Raw genomic sequence first — 20,742 nt, 5'->3', positions numbered from 1 at the left:
GAGTCTCCTCTTAGGAAAAAGGACCCATACATTATAGTTAAGTAAGGATTAGAAGTGACCAGGTATAGGGTACTTCATGGAACAATAACATTCTAGTTATTCATGTTAGACTTAATATTACAAATGGAGTTTTGAACTATCATTTATTTCAAGGATCTAAAAACTCAGATATCAGAACGATTAATTTTAACTAAATTCACTCCAACTGTCAGACATTGACAGATTTTTAATTATTTATGTGCAGGTATGTGTCTGTATGAACGTATGCCGTGTGTGTGTGTGTGTGTGTGTGTGTGTGTGTGTGTGTGTGTCTCCTCCATAATCAGAGAGTGCATCAGAACCCCTAAAACTGGAATTACATATCATTGTGAGCAGCCTGATGTGGATGCTGGGAACCACTCAGGTCACCTGAAGAGTTAGCAAGCACCTTGAACCCCTGAGCCATCTCTCCAGCTATCTGGTTGCTTCCTTAAGGAGTATTATTGTATATGCCACTATATTAATCGCATCACAGGAACCCAATTTAACTTCACTGATATAAAACTGCTCTTATACTTGGTATTGACCTTATGTGAACAACATAAAAAACTTTCTTAAAGCCTATAAACAAACATGATTTTGTACCATGTACAATCTGGGTATAGTTCATTGTTCAAATGACTACAACTGTAACACAATAACCTAAAAACATTATTTTGGTGTCGTGATAGTATCACAATTGATACTGCCCTAACAGTTCCCCCTTGTTTTTGACATAATACAAAGGCCAAGTGGTTAGTGTGTACGTACACACACACACACACACACACACACACACACACACACACACACACAAACACACATTTATAGTTTGTTAAACATTTGCCACACATCTTTAAGGTAGCTAGTAACTGCAGCATGGGTACAAACCAGCAATTATGTAAATTAAATAATTCTCTGGATTAAGGGTGAGGTCATGAAGTCGAACTGCAGGTGAACTTTCAGTTAGAGAATATGACTCTGAAGAATGAAACCCCACTTCAGACGAAGGTGCTTAGCCCGCCTGCTTTCTTCTCTAGCGATTACCATCTTACACAGCATATGCTCTGAAGAAGTAAGAAAAAGCCCTTTTAAATTTCATGATTGGTTTAATCAGGTAATTCCAGGAGAAGGGAAATCACTGAAACAAATCGTCTACCATCTGATAAGTCCAATTACATGGTATGATGGAACAAAAGCAGTTACAAACTCGTATGTGCATATTTACATTATATACTCACAACTCTCAAGCTAGTTGACTCTATGTGGGGAGATGCATTAGGACAGCAGTTAAACAGGCTTCCACTGCTCGTTAGAAAGGATGCAGTTAGGCTCCTAGTGGGGGTAATATACACGTGAGGCACTTCTGAGGTCAAGGAAATAGAAAGCAAAACATCCTACACACTGGAAATGTTCACACAAAAACTTGTGTATCTTTAATACAAAGGCTTTCGACTAGATTATTCTTGAAAATTTTCAAACACTGACAACTTTTTCAATTCTAGCTTTTGGGACAATGGGTAACGTTAGTATACCAAAGCAACTGAAAGGTTTCTAATGGTCAGGCTGCTAGGCCACAGGGACCTTGATGTCCCTTGTAATTCTCCTTTCCTTCCCGCCCACTTTTTGGTTTGTATAAATCATCTCTGTCAGTGTGTGCAAGTTCTTAAGATTTTTAGTTTGACTCACCATAAAACACACATGGCCCTCATATCATTTATAGCAACTTCCTAGTGTTTCCTCTAATACTTAGAAATGTGATTCTGGAAGCCCAGTCAAGAGTAAGAGCAACATTTTAGTGATGAATTGGTTTTATCCGTTAACTAAGGTTCTCCAAGTTATTTTTCAGAAAAAGGTTACACTTGCTCAATGCACTGTTGGACTACAATTAAAATTACTTTAAAAACACATTAATCGAAGTTACACATTCCAAATATGATCAGACACTCAATTTCAACAGAAGACCCATAAAACTCTCTACCTTGCCCATTTAGAGGAAAAGTACATGTTTTCTGCACTCTGAAGACTGACAGGAGTATGAGAAATACCTGTGTGCCACTTCATTAAGGGGAGAAGGAGAGAGGGAGAGGAAGAGGATAGCTAGGCTCACCCAAGGACTTAGATGGCACTATACACATGAATTCAAAGTGCATTTGTATCATTTCAGAAGCTCATTTTAGGCACTGCTGAATAACCAATGGAAATAGGTAGTTTCAAGTTTTTCCCTTTAAATTTAAGCCCTGTCTTATCATCATCATCATCTACTTAGAAACACACACACTCTCTGGAGTTGTCATGAGAAAATACAGGCAATTATGTTTATTTTTTAAAAATTCTCCCTGACTGGCACTGGGAAGAAAATAGGAATACCATTTTGGTAATGGCTTCTCAGTTAAAGGAACTGGTTGTATAACTGCTTCAGTACATACATAAGTTTGACTGCCAGTTCCAAGTTTCAATAAATATTTTAAAATAGGATATGTAAGAAAAAAGTGCTTAAAATCTTCCAGCAACCAAAAAATGCATTTGAGGAAAGATTTATTTACATTCCTTTGAGCTGTTCCTTACCCCTGGTTTCTCTGGTAGGCAGTGGGCCACCCTCTGAACAGCCCTTTACAGGGCAGACACCATCTCCATCTCTCGGCGCTGGTCTAAAATCCTCCAGCAGGTGGCACTGGAACTCCACAAGTATTCCTGCTCAACAAATCAAAGGCTTCCCCCGTAAGCCACAAGAATCACTTGAGAACTACTGATTCTGAGCAAACAAGCCCACCAGGCAGAATTCTTTCTGGTCACACCATTCTGATGATTTTCAAAATTTACTTTTACTCTAACAGTTTTGTTGAGCCATCTGCTTAAACTTTAGACACAAGGGGAGTTTTAAAGGAAACGCCCAATGGCAGTGCCAAATCTGTACAGCAAATGAGAAATCATTCCCAAATCCACCTCTACGTGCTTGGGAATTGTATTAAACTGTCCAACTGATTTACATAGGGACTCAATACTACTATATCATCAGCTACTTTTCTGGACTGATTCATATATGCTAATTACAAAAATCCAAGGTGGAAAAAAAACCCAATTTCATTACCATAGTTTTTAATGAAGAGAAATGTTTAAAACTGTAAAGGAAAAAAAATGGGAACAGGATGGCAAAATCTTAGCAGCAAAGTGGTTAAACAAACTGAAAATATTAATGCACAAACATTAAAATATTAAAGCATGTATGTTGCATATAAAATACAGTAGAGAACCAGGAGATGCACTATAGTGACTAGTGCTTAACAGAAAAATGATTAATTTTGTTCTTCCCAGAAGTATATACACAGTTCACTTCCACGGCATTTCCTACATAGCCAGCAAGTTATTTTCTTCAGTTATTCACACCTTGCTCCAACCTGAATTATAAACTCCATACTTACAAATATGAATATTCATTCAGAAAGAAAACCAGTATTTCTATTTCAACAATAAAAAGGAATTTTAAAGTTAACAGTCTGCTCTAGGAAACCAAGTTTATCTGAAAATGTCAGGGATGAAGATCATCTGTGTAGCAGCCTCCAAATATAGAAACAGTAAAAATAAGACTTAAAATTGCTGCTACAGTGTCCGGTTTTGGATTTAGTTCATCCAATTGATTTTTAGTACAAAACTAGAAATAACCTCTTCTTCATAACATCTATAGTTATCAATATATTTTTCTTCTTTTCAATGTGAAATAATACTTCAAGATGATCTATATACATAATGTTGTCAGTTCAAGCTGTCATATAAATATAAATGCTTTCTTAAAAAAAGTATCTTACAGACAGATAGTGTTATATATACATTGCTCAGTTTGATCTGGGGCAAAAGAAGAAAGCTAACACAAGCTGAAGCGTGACACATAAAGTAACGGTACAGAAATGACACTGAAAACCTGTGTGATTTGCTATCACTTCAGAAACTTTAAGCAAAGGGGAAAAAAAAGGCACACTGCTCAAGTGTCAAGGGAGTATTTTCAAAGAATCCCTCAGATGGTTAGAATTTTAATGTAACATTTAAAAAAAAAGATAATTTGACCCCAAAACACTTTTAAATGGTTTGTTGAAACATATCATCATTCTGTAAATCAAACATCCCATAATACAAATGCTCTGCAACAGGATGTGATAAACAAGATCTTCCATTCACAATGGCGGATTAAATACTTTCCTGGGAGAGTTCTGCATACATTTTAATGCAAAGTAACTTTGCTCCTGGCTAGCTGAAATAAAATGCAGCTGAAAAATGTTATTGTTATGTAATAATAAGCACAGAGGATTAAGCTTAAAAAAAAAAAAAAATCAGTGAAACAGCTGTGTACATTCCGGTTTAGCAGAATGATAAATGGAGACTCAAGAAGAAACTGCTTCACACTAACTATCCAGTTAATGCTCCTGCCTTGTAAAACCTTTATGAACAAGGTTAAGTTTTTTTGAAGGAGGAAACTCTGAAAGAAAACAACTTGCTGGATGAATACCACAAAAACAGAACAACTAAAAACCCTCGCTTTCCCTTCTATAGTTACTCAGTCTCTTGATATAAAAATAAGTGTTACGTTTCCATCAGAACATTAGACAATTACATCTGTGCTTAAAAAAAAAAGTTGGTCACTCAAGGCTATTAGAGTATTTTAAAGAGTTTAGAGTTCCAGAATGTACAGATAATAACTCAATATAAACTGCAGCCAAAGAAAAATGAGGATGAACATATCAAATCTTTCACATGGATACAAACATTATTAACTAGATGAGTTAAATACTCAAAATACATGGAATGTGGTGGTAGATATATGCACATCTACCTCAGAACTAGGAAGGGCAAGAAAAGTTTAATATGTCATAGTTCGTACCTTACATTTAGTTAAATATAAACATTTGTTATTTATACATAAAACTGCTTTCAAAAAACAACTAATAAATGATTTAGTTGTACTTGTTTTCTCTTTTAATTTCCAAGTATTAACTTTTCTGTACTGAAATCAACTGTCTCTTAGTGCACTTTTTAGTTAATGTCCTAAAAAATTCGTATCTTTAAAAAGTCCCGTCACCTAGTGCATAAATATAAAAATGCCAAAATTAATCCCTTTTAGTTGGATCATAATCTATGTTGACCTGTTGTAGTCAATAACCAGAAACGACTTTCTTCTGCAAATGCTCTATGATCTGTCCCAGAACATGCCATGCACTCAGGGAAACATCGGCACGGCTGGCATCTGTAAATCACAAGAACTGACGAGTTCTGCTTCCTCCAAGCATGGCCCCAATACCAGGCAAGATTCCATACTGCTTGCCAACAGCTTCCACAAATCCAAGTTAGCTAATTCCTGGAGATGAAGATTTTAAGCTCGTGTTGGCCCTGGACTGCTTCACCCAGCAGCCTTATGTTTCCCACCACAGCACCCACACGCCTCACCACAGCGATGGCACATTCTCAAAGGGACGTAGCAGCACATACATGGTACAATGAAGGACAGAGCTACCAGGGCTAACCATCTTAGGCAGAACTTGTCATCACTAGTGTCACATGAACAAGGGTCAGAAAAGTCTCCCTCTGAGTCTGACATACAATGATACAGCATGCTCTCTGCACAGAGCATGCAACTAACTTGATATATGCATCTTTTAACAGGATCTGGAGCATCCTGGCATTTTCCCCTGCCATTTTCTTCATGATTAAACCTTTCCTGGCAGTACACGCAGCGAGAACGTTCCCCATCCTCTTTTCTTCGTTTCGACTTAAATTTTAACGAGGGAGGCTGTGTCTTAAATACCACAGAGTCTTTCAGGGAACTTAACTTAGTTTCATCTCCACAGTGGTAGAGATAGTCTGATTTTTTACTGTCTTGTTTAGAAAATGGAATATTGGAGTCAGTATCGTCTCTCTCCAAGTCATTTTTCCACATGTCCGGATGTCTGTAGTCTGCATACCGACGTATTAAGATATCTCGAGGATTTATTCTGACAATCTCATCCTCATCTTGAAAGCTGACGTGTCTGATTGACTTCAAAGGGACCTAGACAAGATAAAAATTGCAGAAAGGACTATGACAGTTAATTTTATGTCAATTTGATGAAGCGACCCTATCTAGGGATTCATTCAAGGAGCTCTGTGAAAAAGTTTTGGATGAGATCAACACTTCAGCTGGTGGACCATATCCAGTCAGATAATACCTAAAACTGAACTGTCTCTCTGGCATGGCAAGATGAAGTTCTGCCAGCAGGGAGCCTTTGTACTCAGGCTCCAGTTTTCCTCCATTTCCAAACCAATGGCTTATCTGTAGATGGTGGGTTATTATTTCTCTCCAGTACTGGAGATTGAGCCTAGGATCTTGTGCCTGCTAGGCAAGCACTCTACCATTGAGTTACACCAACTAGTTCTTTGCACTTTGTATCTTGTTATAGGACCTCACTAAGCTATCTAGGCTGGTCTTGTGTTCTCATTCCTCTTGCCCCAGCCCCTTGCGTAGCTGGCTTATAGGTCTGTGCCATGAGACCTGGACTAGATTTTGGATTTATATCCCATTACTGTAAAAGCCAATTCCTTAAAAGGTCCACCTACTGGTTCTATTTTACAGTTTTTTAAGTGCCATAGAGCTGGCTGCCATTGTAGTATCTTTAAAAACATAAACAGGTAATGATTCCTGACTAGAAATGTTTTATGACACGTCAGAGCCTCAGAAACTACTAGTAGAAAACGGCCTATAAGGGCCTGCTGGTGAGGACTAGGACAGAAACAAGAACATGCTATTGGACACTGGGAGAAAGAAAATGTAAGTGACAAGATCAATCAGGTTTGGTACACTTGGAAGGTAGAACTTGGAAGTAACAATACTGAGCAGAAGTGCTGAAAGTGTGGCACAGTTTTCTTCTTACTGTTTACAATACCGTGTATGTATGGCAGGTGTGTGGGCGTATGTGTGCGTGGTTGTGCTTGCACACAATGATAAAGGACTTCCTAAGCAAAGTGAAACTAAAACTTTGGATAATTCTCAGCGCACTTTTATTGCAAACAATGGGGAAGTGGAGAGGATATCGGGCACATGGCTGGATAAGGCCAAGTGCTGCCAACATGGACTAAGCAGGTAGTGCAGGATGAAGACAGAAGGTTTCATCTCTGGGTCTCTGCAAAACAGGCCAAGAGCACTGTGTGGCTACAGGCATAGTCCATCTTTCCAGTAAAGAAGCCTGACTCTGGAGGTAGGGCTGAGATGTGTTCCCACAGTTCAAAAGGGAAGGCTAATCTTTTATTGCAGCAGGCCATGCTATGGTATTCTAGGACCCTGATGTTAATACTGATACTAGGGGTGAGGAGGAAGCAGGGAGGATCACCAACTCAAGAGGGCAAGAAGAAACAACCACAAAACCAAAGATGATTAATTCCAAGTCCTAAAATGGAACTAAATTCTTATTAGGGTTTGGACTCCCTTAGGATGAACTATGGCATCTTCATTTCAGTTTCTCAGTTCTGTAATGGGACTGACTGTCTATTTTATACTCTACACTTTTCCTAACACTGTATTCTAGAAGCTATCTTCTGTCTGGTTCCACAGGATCACAGCTGGAGGGGAATTTTGTCTCAAGATGAATCTTTTCCCAGGGGTTATCTACACTTTGTTGAAATGATAATTTAAGACTTGGGAATCAGAGTACATGTTGGAGTGGGACAAGCCTTCTGGACCCCTGGATGCAAGTGCTATTATTATTCTCTATGTGAGAAGGGCACGTGAAGGCCAGAGTATAAAGTGAAGGATGCAGTACATAAATTAACAACATGAGTTCCTGTTTTGTCCTACTCTGATGATGCAGAGTCAAAAGCCACTCAGGCTGAATAGAGCCTACATATAGAGACACAGCAGATACATACTGAGTAAGTCCCATGTACATTTCACTCAAGGGAAATTAGACCTGGATGCTGAGCTGCTGTGTTTCAGACCAAGAGACAAATGACCATTACTTACCCTATTTTGGGACTTTAGGCTCCCACACTCCTTAGATATTTGCCTCTGTACATATTCCATACTTCGGCTCTGAATGTCCAGGCCTTGCTGACTGAACGGCATCTAAAATTCCAATAATTTCTATTTTAAGTGACAGCAGTATAAATTTCTTACTTTAAACAAAACCAAGTAACATACATTTCAAGCCTTTACACCTGATAGGTTGTAAAATCATGCCTAACCAGCCTCTTCACCACCGCACACACCAAAAACCCGTTTGGATAAAAAGCAGAATCAGGCTAGGGAGATAGTTTAGCAGTTAAGAATACTTGCTTCTCTTACAGAGGACTTGGATTTGGTTCCCAGCACCCACATGATGGTTCAAAGCCATTTGTAACTCAGCTCCTGGGGATCCAAGCTGTTTTCTGGCCTCCACAGGAACCACACATGTATGTTTGCTATGCATGTATGTTGTGCATCACACATGCAGGTAAAACATTCATACACACAAAATAAATCTTTAAAAAATAAAAGGAATGAAAAGCAGAATCACTCCCCATTTTACTCTTGGAAAGAATATCCTGTTGTTGTAAAATGCATTTAAAATCCAATTTAGCAAGTAACATCTTGCACCAAACAACCCCCCCCCAAAAAAAAAAAAAAAAACTACCACCCAAACCAAACAACACAGAAGATAGGTATGGTGACCCATGCCTGTAATCTCAGCACTTTGGAGGCTGAGAAAGGAAGATCACTAGAGCTTAAGGATAACCTGGACTAGAAAATTACAGTTCTAGTCTAGCCTGGGCTACAAAGTAAAATCCTGTCAAAACAACAAAAATGGGAGGGGCAAGGCACAATAATCACAATGGGTTTTTTGGAGTGATAGAAATATTATGGAATGGAGTAGAAGTGACTGCACAATCTTGTAAATATATTAAAACCAAACTTAAATACACTAACAGGAGAGATTTTTTATGGTATATGAATTATGTTTTTAAAAAAGTGAGGGCAGTTAATGTCCTGATAAGATTTCTTAGCTTGAGTTGTAAAGAACATGAAAACTCAATAGATTGTGGTTAAAATTTTATCAGTTTACTTTTTAGAATTTTATAGTAAAATTAGACATAAAAAGTAAAGAATATAATGAACTTCCATGTTAATCATCATCAGTATTTCAATCATTCTGTATTCTTTTTATTGTTTTACTGAAACATTCTGATCTAAACCCTGCTACCCTTAATAATTAAAGTGTCATTTGAAAACAGCAACACACATGTGTTCTATATGAAGTATGAGGTTTATAGGTAGAACATATAAGAATTCAGGAATTAACAGTGAAAGAGACCAGTATGGATTAAAAGTTCTGGTAAGACTCCATGAAGGAAACAGAGAATAAACTATTTGTTAAACTATTATAAATAGGGGAACATTACAGAGAAGGAAGTAAGAGGGAGACTTCTTGACTTAATATAATGACCTCAACTTAAAAAGTACGTAGTCTTAATGGCCAAGGGTTATAGCTCTGGGGTAATGCATTTGCCTAGCACGTACAAAGCCCTGGTTTCAATCCACGGTGCTAGAAGAAGAAAAAAACCCCAAACTTCCTGTAATAGTTGTTTTATTTTGCTCTAGGAATAGACTTTACAAAGTAAAAATGTCCATTTTCTCTTATTATCTCGATTTTACTATCTCAAAAATCACATATACACACTCCATATAAACACATACACATTCTGCAACTATCCAAGTTAATGGACCAATAACATAGATACTGTTCCCCCTGTGACCTGTAAGTAAAGAGACAAATGGACAATACTGCTTTTACACTCATTTAACAAAGGTGTTAAAAGAGACATTGCAATTAAGTGCTGCTTTTGAAAACACTGGGAATACATGGTATTTCTATTATCTTTAGGATAATTTATCAGCTCAAAAACCAGAAGATACTTTTTCAAAAGGATTCTACTCATAATGGCAACAAAATAGTACAAAAGAGTAAATCTGACATACAATTCCTTTTCTTGAAGAAAATATAAAATTAAGAGAAACAGAGGAAGAACTATATAGAAGGATGTACCATCTTCACGAATGACACCAAAGCCTCCCTAAGCTAATGCACTGATTCAAAACAACTCAAATATAAAACACAAAGTTTTCTTTTTAAATCAAACTTAAACTGAACAAGCTGCTAAGTTAGGACACTTGCTGAACATTAACATTTCTTACGGAGATGGAATCTAAAGATGACAATGTGGTACAGAAACAGACAAAATGGTAACAGATCTTATCAGAAACACTAGAAACAGACCCAGACATACAGGTAAGCTTGGTATGTGACACTCAGGACACTATGAACCAGCAGGAAAGGCTCCAATACAGGGACTTTTGTATGTGACACACAGCACTGTGCACAAATAGGGGAGGCTCTAATAAATCAGTTCTATGCAGGAAATAAAAACAACTGGAGCTCCACTACAAAAGAAAACATATCGAGCTGTGTTAAGGACAAAAGTCACAAAACTTTCACAACAGGGAGGAAAATGGCAAGATAAGTACAGAGAGGAATTTACTAATTAACACCAAATACAACACTGATACTACATTAAAAGTTAAAATCCTTGTTTATTAAAATAACAACCACACACACACACACACACACACACACACACACACACACACACACACACACCAGGAGCCACAGACAAACCTCAAAAAGGACTAGCATTCAGAGCACACAGCAAAATAACATTTAGTTTACTACTCAATATGAGGTTTGATATGACAGCATGTTCTTAAATAATTTATCAACAATAACAGCTATTTCCAATTACTGGAATTTGTATTGATCAATATACACTCCCTATGCACAAAGCATACATTACTTACGTAGTCTAACTTGCATCTTCTTAAACTGAGTAGTGACCTCATGAGGTCACATATTTAATATAATGTAGAATTCGAAATAACAAATAAAATTAAAAAGGTAACAGCTGGGGGTTTCCGAGGATACAACCAGACCAAAAAAAAAAAAAAATTAATTCAAAATCAAACCTCATCAATCTGGGGTGATTCTGACAGCACTTACCCACGCTCCCACTTCACCGCAGCCTGAGTCTAAATACACACAAGGCAACATTGCATGGTACACGCCTTCAGGTCACACCTAGGAACCCTGCCTGAAACGTTCTGGCTTAGACCGAAGGCTGTGTGGTTGAACGGCAGTCTCCTTACTGTACAAAAAGGCTTCCTGCACTTCCAGTATCACAGTGGTTTAACTGTGAAATGGGCTTTATTATTTTCCTGCTGCCATTCCTCAGCATGTACCAGCACTCTATCTTTAGACTGTGCCGTTAACAGTATTTTATTTCAAAAGTTGCTGACTTACAAGAAAGTCAAATTTTGGTAAAGGATTGATTAGGAGATTTACCTGCAAATTTCTGAAATGACTCTAAACATATACCTGCTATTTTGTATTTGTGAGAAGTGGCATTCTCAGCATTGACAGTAATAAATCAAAATATTGATCAATTCAGAATTTTTTTTAAAGACACACAATGTTTTGCAGTATTAAATATGCACCTGAGGCAAGGTTTAATTTTTAATTTTATGTTTATAAGTGTTTTGTCTATACATATGTTTATGCATCATGCATGTGCCTGGTGCCTGTAGAGGCTAGAACAGGGCACTGGATCCCCTGGAACTGGAGTTATAGCTGTGGGTCCTATATGGGTTCTGGGAAGAGGACTGGGGTCCACTGGAAGAGCAACCAATGCTCTTCACCACAAACCACTGGTTTATTTATGTAAAAATCTTATTAGTGCACACGTTGCATTTGTCTCTGATAAATTTAAATGTTGCCAAGGAGCTGTTTTAAAGTTGACTTACAAGTTATCATTTGTATACCTATTTTATATCCATACATACCCATGGTCACACAAAAATTTCTTATGCAAAGGAGGGTTGCTAGAGGGGAAAGTTTAAGAAGGGCTGGACCAATTTGTCATGGAGTCTTTTACTGCACACCAACATCAAAAACCCACCTTTGCACTCCCTAAGAAACTCACACATGCAAATAGCTGGAGAAAAGAATGATCAAGCCTGGCAGAAGAAAAAGACAAAGTGTAGAGATTCAGAAAAGCAGAACACTAAGCACATGAAAACCAAAGTAACAGGGGTAAAGGTAAGGAGCAGGCTGGGATGCTTCTGGGTTGTGTGGTGGCTTCTTGGGTGCTCCTACATTTCACAAACCTCTGATCATGACCTCAATTCATAAACATTATCTTGTTCATGGTAAGAAAAGCAGCTATAATGACTTTAACGCCAGTTGGTTGAACTAAGCCTTCACTGAGTATTATCATTTTCAAACAATGTACTTATCTATACAAACCATTTAAACAGCCCATGGAACACTAAAGGAGCCAAAGAAAAACAGTGACAACGTCTGTAAGCATTTCTGGAGGGAAGACTCGAAGCTAGCATTGGGGACACGTTCCCACAGAGCTCGCTTCTGCAAATCTCCTGGATATATGTTTGTCCACCTCTTTTTCGGACCTTTTTAAGGATATATGCACAGGATATATGCACAGGGAATCCCCTGAAAGAGAAAATGCTCTCTCTCTCTGAAGGCAGAACTGTTTAGTACCCAGAGAAAGGAAGACATAAGTAAAACAGCCAGGCCGGTTACAGTCTTGACTTCCTGAAGTTTAAGGTTCTGTTTTAATTTTTAGCATTTCATATAAATTTCTAGATATATTTAGATTATTTTCTTCTCTTCTCCTTCCAACTCCTTCTGTGTCCTCTGCTACTCCCTCTCAAATTCATGGTCTCTTATTCCTTAATTGTTATTGTTAAATATATACACATAAATTTAGAAATACAACCAGCTGAGTCCCTTTGATACTTCTCATGTGTTTGGGATTAGCTCAGCAGGGGCTTGTTCCTGAACTCTCCTTCTCTCAGGAGCCATTAACTGCCTACAGCTCTTCATCGAGGAGTGAGTCCTTATGAGAACTCCCCTATGCTGGCATGCCAACTGGTGTTCAGTTTTCAGGTCTTGCTTAGGCAGCCATATTGTTGACATTTCACAGCTGCAGCTTCTCTCTCATATAGAGAAGACACTATCTCACAGCAGTTGTCCTAGTTTTCTGGCTCTTTAATCTTTCTTCCATGTTCCCCAAGCCTTATATCTGTGGGTGTAAGAGTAAGTATTTAAAATACAGTCAGAAATTAAACTGGTTTAGGAAAGTGGCAGTAGGGGGTTCTTCTCTAGGGCCTGTGAGCTTTACCAGCCACAGAGAGTTGGCCAACTCCCCTCCTACTCAGTGGACCCAATGTCCAACTAGACGACTGTTGGTCACTCACTGAATACAAGCACCACTATTGCATCTTTCAGAATATTAACATCATTATGGGGGTGTCACATCTAGGTATGTCTACTGAGTACTTTTCTCCCTTGGCAGCTTGCATAGCTCCTTCAAGTACTGTGAGAACTAGTCCTTATAGCTCTAAGCTCTATAATGCAAGCCTACTTTGCACATCTTGAGCAAACACCAACCTGATGTTGTAGAAAACAAGGAAACCAACATGAAAATGAAGGTCATGCTACTACACTGTACTGAGAAATAAGGCTCTTTGTGTCTTACCACACAATCTTGTGTCTTCTGGAAGAATTTATAAACATGGCAGCTAAATTTGGTAGCTATAAGTAAGGTAACATTCTAGACTTTATAGTTCAACAGGGCAACTGTCCAGTCCTTTTGAAAAGGTAGCTTCTCTGCTGTAAAAAAGGATCCGTCATTAAGATAACTCTGAAGCAGACAACTAATTATTCAAGCATATTAATTCCTCTGTTGAACACTTATACTCACACCAAGAGGTTTTTAGTGGTTGCCCAGATCATGAACTAGTACATGTAGAATATGTGCTAAGATGATAAGATACTGGTTATATAATCCTCTTGGATTCTGATTTTTATGTATCATTTCCTCAGACTGAAGTATCTGAATCTTAGAAAAGGGGCTTTAATTTAGTTATTTTGAAAAACAAATGAGGTTTCTGCTCTGCAAACTAAGGGCTGGATTCTGTACTGTGGGATATTCTCCATGATGCCTTTCAGATTATATCCAAATACAAATAGTATGGAATCCTAACACCATTGTGCTGAACACAAGAGTGTTTTACTCTTGGTAAGTATGAAAGCATCATCGTTTGTGGTGATACTATGTCCCCCAATATATTGAGCACCCTAATAAACTTATCTGGGGTCAGAGAACAGAACAGCCACTAGACAGACATAGAGGCCAGAAAATGATGGCACACACACCTTTAATCCTAGCATTCTAGAGGTAGAGATCCATCCGGAGCTCTGTGAGTTCAAAGCCACACTGAAAACAGCTAGGCATGGTGACACACACCTTTAGTCCCAGGAAGTGATGGCAGGAAGCAGAAAGGTATAGAAGGCATGAAAACCAGGAACTAGAGTCTGTTAAGTTTTTAGGCTTTTGAGCAGCATTTCAGCTGAGATCTATTCGGATGAGGACACCAAAGTTTCCAGTTTGAGGAAACGAGATCCGCTGAGGAATTGGTGAGGTAAGGCTAGCTGTGGCTGGTTCTATTTCTCTGATCTTTTAGCATTGACCCAATATCTGACTCCAGGTTTGTTTTTATTAAGACCTTTGAAGATTCGTGCTACAATCATCAAATGCATAATTTTGCATATTAACCCCTCAACAAATAAATGTATAGCTTTAAAGGAAACAAACCCATCACATTTAATTCCTGCTGAGACAGTTACTATCTAGCTCTGTCTATAATCTTGGAGATCAGGACACATTTTAATGATAAGAGACTAGGAATAATATTGTTTTCTTTATTTAACAAAATACTTTCCCCCATGTGCTTTATATATCACATTTTGTCACTGTAGTTTCCTAACTCCTGGAGGCAGATTCTAGTACTACCCAATTTATAGACAAAAAACAAAAACAAATCCTGAACTATGAAGATATTATAAGGCATGTACCCAACAAAGGACTTGGTTCTAAAATAATGCAAAGAATATCCCTGCAATTCAGTAAGAAAAGGCCAGGCAACTCAATATGAGACATGCAAGACTTTTTAGGTTCTTTATAAGAGAATTCCACAGGAAAACAGCTGCTCAATACACTAGCAATCAGGGAAATAAAACTTAAAATCACAATAAAATACTAGTTATTTCTACCTAGTGACTACTTCAGCATAAAAGAAAAGAGGTAGAGTAATACCAAGTGTCCCAGGAATTGTCAACTACCTGTGGGAATGCAAATGGGACAATGACTTCGAATTGTTTTTGAGTAAAATTGACAAACCATATAAATGTTCTGTGTTTTGTCTCTGGTGTTTGTATAACCCAATACACAACTGTGTACCCAGGTTTGTGAAAAACACACTTGATAAAATACAAGGTGATTTCCACAGTTTGAACATTCAATAATCTGGTGCCGGTTCTCTGCTTTTTTCCCTTTGTTTTTAATATGTTGTGGTTTTCTTCCAGATTATATATACACCTTTGCTCATGGTGTTCTCTGTAATGGAAACTGCATGTCTCTTCTTGAAATCCAATGTGGAATTTCTAGCTTCCTCTATGTAACAGTTATTTGGAGATAGGTCTTTGGCTGATAGTTAGGTCATGAGAACAGAACTCCTGATCTGACAGAATTAGTGTCCTTGTTAGAGCCACATCTGTCTTTATTTCTATCGTTCCCAACCAACTGGGGACATGGCAAGAAGGCAGCAGTTGGCCAGCTAGGAAAAAAGGCCCTTACCACAGCCACTCCAACTCCCTGTCATTCTAACTGCTAGAGCTATAGGATAAAAGAGACAAACAAAAACCTTGCTGTTTCAGTTACCCAGTTCATGTTGTATCACAACAGCCTGAACTATGATACTCCCTCCTCCCTGTCTGCAGCACTCACCTTCGCATCCCCATGCCCTTTTACAGAGCACTACATTAACTTGTCTATGGCCATACCACCCTGAATGCACCCAATCTCGTCTGACTAACATTTAAGTGTAAATCAATACCTTTTCTGGGTTTTGTTTATTTTTAACCTGGTCAAGAACAAAGGGTCTTGGTGTTCTTCTGTGGCACACCAGTTTATATATGCTACACATACGAATAGTATGCATTTCCTCACCTGGCTGCCTTGCAAGTAGACTCTTCTGGCATTCAGATCTTCAAAGGGTAAAGGTCTTATGTCTGAGCTTCTGTAAGGCTCACTGGTAACAACTGTCTCTTGCTGGAAAAGGTGATCTTTCACTAGGGAACGAGAAGCGTCCTCTTCAGTGGTCTAATGGGAATAACATCAACAAAGAAAGACACTTCAGCACAATGAGTAAGTCTATGCCATTACCATTGCTATGAAAGGCGGCAATTCCCTGAACTCAAAAGTACACAATCTGAATGCCATGCCCAAACAAGAGGAAATTTAGAACATTTAAACTTCATGAACACCGACCTTATTAAAAATAACACAGAAGAAATGAAAGGCTACTGTTTCATAGAGATACAATGATAAAGCCTTTAACTACATTGAGAATAATACAAATACATAGGTGATGAAGAAATTAGAAAGAAAATTCAAGTAAATATAACAATTTGCAAATTAAAAATATAAAGCACACAGTAAAAACTATACTGATGATAGATACAGTGAACAGAAACATGAACAACAGTGGTCCATGACCATGTTGAACCTGTTAATGACTTACACTTAATTAAACGTTTCATCAGTCACCATAGACTTAGGTGAGGAAATATACTCGACTAGTGATTGTCACTTAAGACATTATTTCAAAATACCACAAACAAAAATGTCTATAATAAAATAAATGTGACATAAGAGAAAAGTAGCAACTATGAGACAAAGTCCTAGGTGTTTCCATTTCTTTTCAGTGTAGACGATACCATGTGCTACTGTCTCCATTAATGTGTAATTATTTGAGAAGAGATTTTGACAGTCACATAGAAATGGCTGAGTATTTTCACTGACTCAAATTACCCTAAAATAATCTGGAATAATCATTATAGTATTAGCAAATTTAAAGGTTCAAGATGTACATTTTGTTTCTTAAATAAGTTTTGCAGTTTGCTAATGTTACTTCTAAAATAAACAAGTAAATTACATAAACTGACTAGGATCTTTTAAACTTTATTTTTTGCTCTAGAACCACAGTCTCCAGCTATTTCATTTCTCCAGAATACAATTTTCTAAATTACAAAATAACTGTAACATCTAGTAACACCGTTTACATGAAAGCAGCCATTACAGCAGGAATCAAGCAGGTAAAGATTAAAATATACATGAGGACCCACTGCCAAGTAACGCTAACCATGTCAAAACCAGTTAATTCAAACAAAACAAAACACAGTTTTAAATAATTCCTTATTGATAAAAAATGCAGTTTTAAAATCAATAAAAAAAAAATCCTTAGTAAAAAACAAAACAAAACAGTTAAGTCACATTGTGACCTAACTCTCCTAACAGTTATCCCAAACTATTACAATTAATGCTAAATTATTGAAAGGAAGCTGGCTAAACACTGTTATTCGGCAAACATTTTCTGTCAAAATATATTTGAAAATTGGGAAGAGCAAAAAAAAAAAAAAAAAAAAGAAAAAGAAAAAGAAAAAGAAAAAGAAATAAACTTGTTTAGCTGCTGGAGACCTTCAAAAACAAACTACCTAGCTACCCACAAACTGAATATCAGACAATATAAAACACAAATGGCGAGCCGGGCGGTGGTGGCGCACGCCTTTAATCCCAGCACTCGGGAGGCAGAGGCAGGCGGATCTCTGTGAGTTCGAGGCCAGCCTGGTCTACCAAGTGAGTTCCAGGAAAGGCGCAAAGCTACACAAAGAAACCCTGTCTCGGAAAAACACACACACACACACACACACACACACACACACACACACACACACACACAAATGGCTAAGAAAAAGGACCTCGGAGGCTTTGATTCACTCATTAAAATATATAGAAAATTTAAATGGTCAGCCAACTTTTTACTATAAATTTGGTACAGTATCAGCCTTAGAGCTGGTTGGGATACTTACAAGATAAAAATTTTAATAAGCATAAGTTGCAGCAACAAATAATTATAAGGTAATTATATCTTTAAGATAACTTCTTTGATTGTGTTATGTTTTACTAAAGTATAGCCTAATTGAGAAGTCATTTAGAAATTCTAAATTAAAGTTGGGCATGTAGCTCAGGGTACCAGCACTTGCTTAGCATGAACAATGCCCTGGATTCCATCGGCAGCACAACAAGGAAGCAACAAAACTTTTTGTTCCGAACAATAAGCCTTACTTAAACTATGTATCTGTGCAAACACAAAACGGTTATATAGCCCAGTGCTGACTTGGCTAGAATTCTATACTTCCGTGAGCTGAGTGACAACTGATGAATTTTTAAGTATAGACTTAAATAGGTCTCAGCCAGTAAAACAACTAAAGCATCATTTGGATGTGAGAAATGACCAAACAAGGGTCTGAAAAGTGCTATGCACACAATGTATAATAAAGCACGTAATACTTATATATTATGAAAATGTAACATTTTAGACAATCCCGAACCAGGGGAAAGGTTTGATTATTTTTAGGTTGTTAATTTCTTTAAAAAAAAAAATTAGGTTTATGCTTTCCCCCTTACTTTTGATAAAGAATCTTAGTATTTTAAAATATAATACAAATACAGTCTACCAGTGAACCAGTCACTTTTTAAAAACCATAATGTATCTTTTCCCTTTCACCTGATACAATGGACTGCAATATTCTACACTCTTGCCTGAGATTTCCAGATTGATGCAGAGTAACTCTCTATGTCCATAAAATGACTTTGTAAACATCTGAGCCTTTCCAGCCACTTTCCAATCTATTTCCTCTTCTCAACACCCACTGTCTGACTGAAAGCCCCATTATTCTTCTTGCTTATCTCATTTTAGTGTGATTCAAAGTGATCTTTTCAGACTTTGGCCCATCATTTTTCATGAAGAGTTTTTGATTTTTTTTTTTTTTTTATTTATACTCAAAGTCCTATTAAGAGTCCCAACTACCAAGGCTGTAAGAGACTGGGCAGAACCTCCAGAACATTCTCCTAAGGTAAGTAATTACACAGTCCACAGGAATGCACTGCAAAGTTTAATAAAGTTCAATTTTATCTTACATGCAAAGAAATGCACATTGCACTTGCTCAAGAATTTTATTTTTGAAGTTATCACAAATTACATTTTTGAATAATGTGTGGCTAGATTATATTCAACAAGACAAAACCTTAATTGTTAAATATATATACATATAAATATATATAGTAGTTAAAAACTGTATGCTCAGATTTTGTCACCTTATAAATTCCAAAAACTTCTCTAATTCTGTTGTCCTAACATCATAACAAACATTTTTGTATAATGTTTCTAATGTCAGTTCATTTTAGAATTGGCCACAATCAACTATTCTGTTTAAGAGATCTCCTCAGGTACATTTTTGATTAAGAATAAACTCAGTCCCCTCAGGGGCCTCACTAAATATGTAGCCCTAGCTGTTCTGGGACTCATGACATCATTTAGACTGGCCTTGAACTTACACAGATCTGTCAGGCTCTTGCTCTCTAGGGCTCAGATTAAAGGTGTATGTTTTATGCTTCCCATGCTTCCCTTAACTTTTTAATTCTGTGCTTTTCTAAGAGTTTTGTCTAGAAACATCACTAATATATAATATTCTACTTAAGCAACCTCAATGAAATAATTGTGATGAAACAGTAAGAAAGGAACATAATAATGTCAAGACATATCTGGCAAAAAATGTATTATAAAAAAAATCAGTCCATGTGCTGGCTTAGATAACAGAAGAGCATTCCAGTGAAAAGTTCATTTGACTTAAAGGTACTTTTAAGTTTGTAGCGATTCTTTACTGTAGATATAGTTTTGAGACAATAAGCAGTAGTTACACAGTTCTTGCTAACTATATAAATCTTCATCTAACCCTTTTTGGTAAACCTATTTCTAGGATTCTAGCCCAAGATAACACTTAAGAAACATGAACAGAAATGTATGTGAAGTGTGGACAATCAAACTCAACCTAAGAAGCATCAGAAACCTTCAGAGCCATGTGACAATGTGTCTAAAAGTGATGCTGTGTGCACGACATGCAAACACTCCGGGAGGGAGATAGGTCTGTCCACTCACCTCACGCTCAGAAACAGAGCCTTACTAAAAGTAAAGCCTTTCAAACTCAGCATGTCACCAATTTGTCTCTCACAGTCTGAAAACTATTTTTAGACAAGTGCTAATTGAAAGTTTTTAAATCATTTTGGCTATGGCATCTCATTTTACAAAATGATTAAACTGAGTACTTCTCAATAGTGAAAAGATGTGAGAACATTTAAGTTCTGACCAGCTGGTTTTTCTTTCTGCCCTGAAGCATGGCACCTAAGGTCTTTTCTTTGTACAGTCTCAAGTATGTTGTGAGGCATATTTTGTGGTTATATCAATTAAGATTATCTTAAGATATGTTCTTGGGAGAAGTTCTGCCTTCTCTGATTGGAAAGACATTAAAAATGACACCGAAACAAATACAAACTGGAATTAAGAAACAAAGTAACCCCTACAAAATCTTAATTGCTTCACTGGAATAGTCTAAGAAAAGAAACCAAATAAAAGAACACAGTGGTTAAGGTTTTTAAGTCACAACTTTAAACTTAGCATTTTTCTTTAAAACTTCT

The 20,742-nt window shown here is 37.2% G+C and overlaps 1 protein-coding gene across 1 annotated transcript in view; it reads right to left on the bottom strand.

The window, feature by feature from the left end:
• Positions 1–1,107: 1,107 nt before the first annotated feature.
• Spred1 (sprouty related EVH1 domain containing 1) overlaps positions 1,108–20,742 on the bottom strand; it is an 81,649-nt gene continuing 62,014 nt past the window's right edge. The window contains exons 5-7 of the mRNA XM_042275936.2: positions 16,156–16,308; positions 8,000–8,101; positions 1,108–6,055 (exon numbers count right to left, since the gene is read on the bottom strand). Coding sequence (XP_042131870.1) covers positions 5,408–6,055; positions 8,000–8,101; positions 16,156–16,308 — 903 coding nt within the window. The 3' untranslated portion in view covers positions 1,108–5,407. The remainder of the gene's footprint in view (positions 6,056–7,999; positions 8,102–16,155; positions 16,309–20,742) is intronic.

The sequence above is a fragment of the Peromyscus maniculatus genome, chromosome 4 (genome assembly GCF_049852395.1).
Source record: "Peromyscus maniculatus bairdii isolate BWxNUB_F1_BW_parent chromosome 4, HU_Pman_BW_mat_3.1, whole genome shotgun sequence".
NCBI classification, from domain to species: domain Eukaryota; kingdom Metazoa; phylum Chordata; class Mammalia; order Rodentia; family Cricetidae; genus Peromyscus; species Peromyscus maniculatus.
The sequence above is the reverse complement of the archived record's forward strand: the minus strand, read 5'-3'. Positions and strand labels throughout refer to the sequence as shown.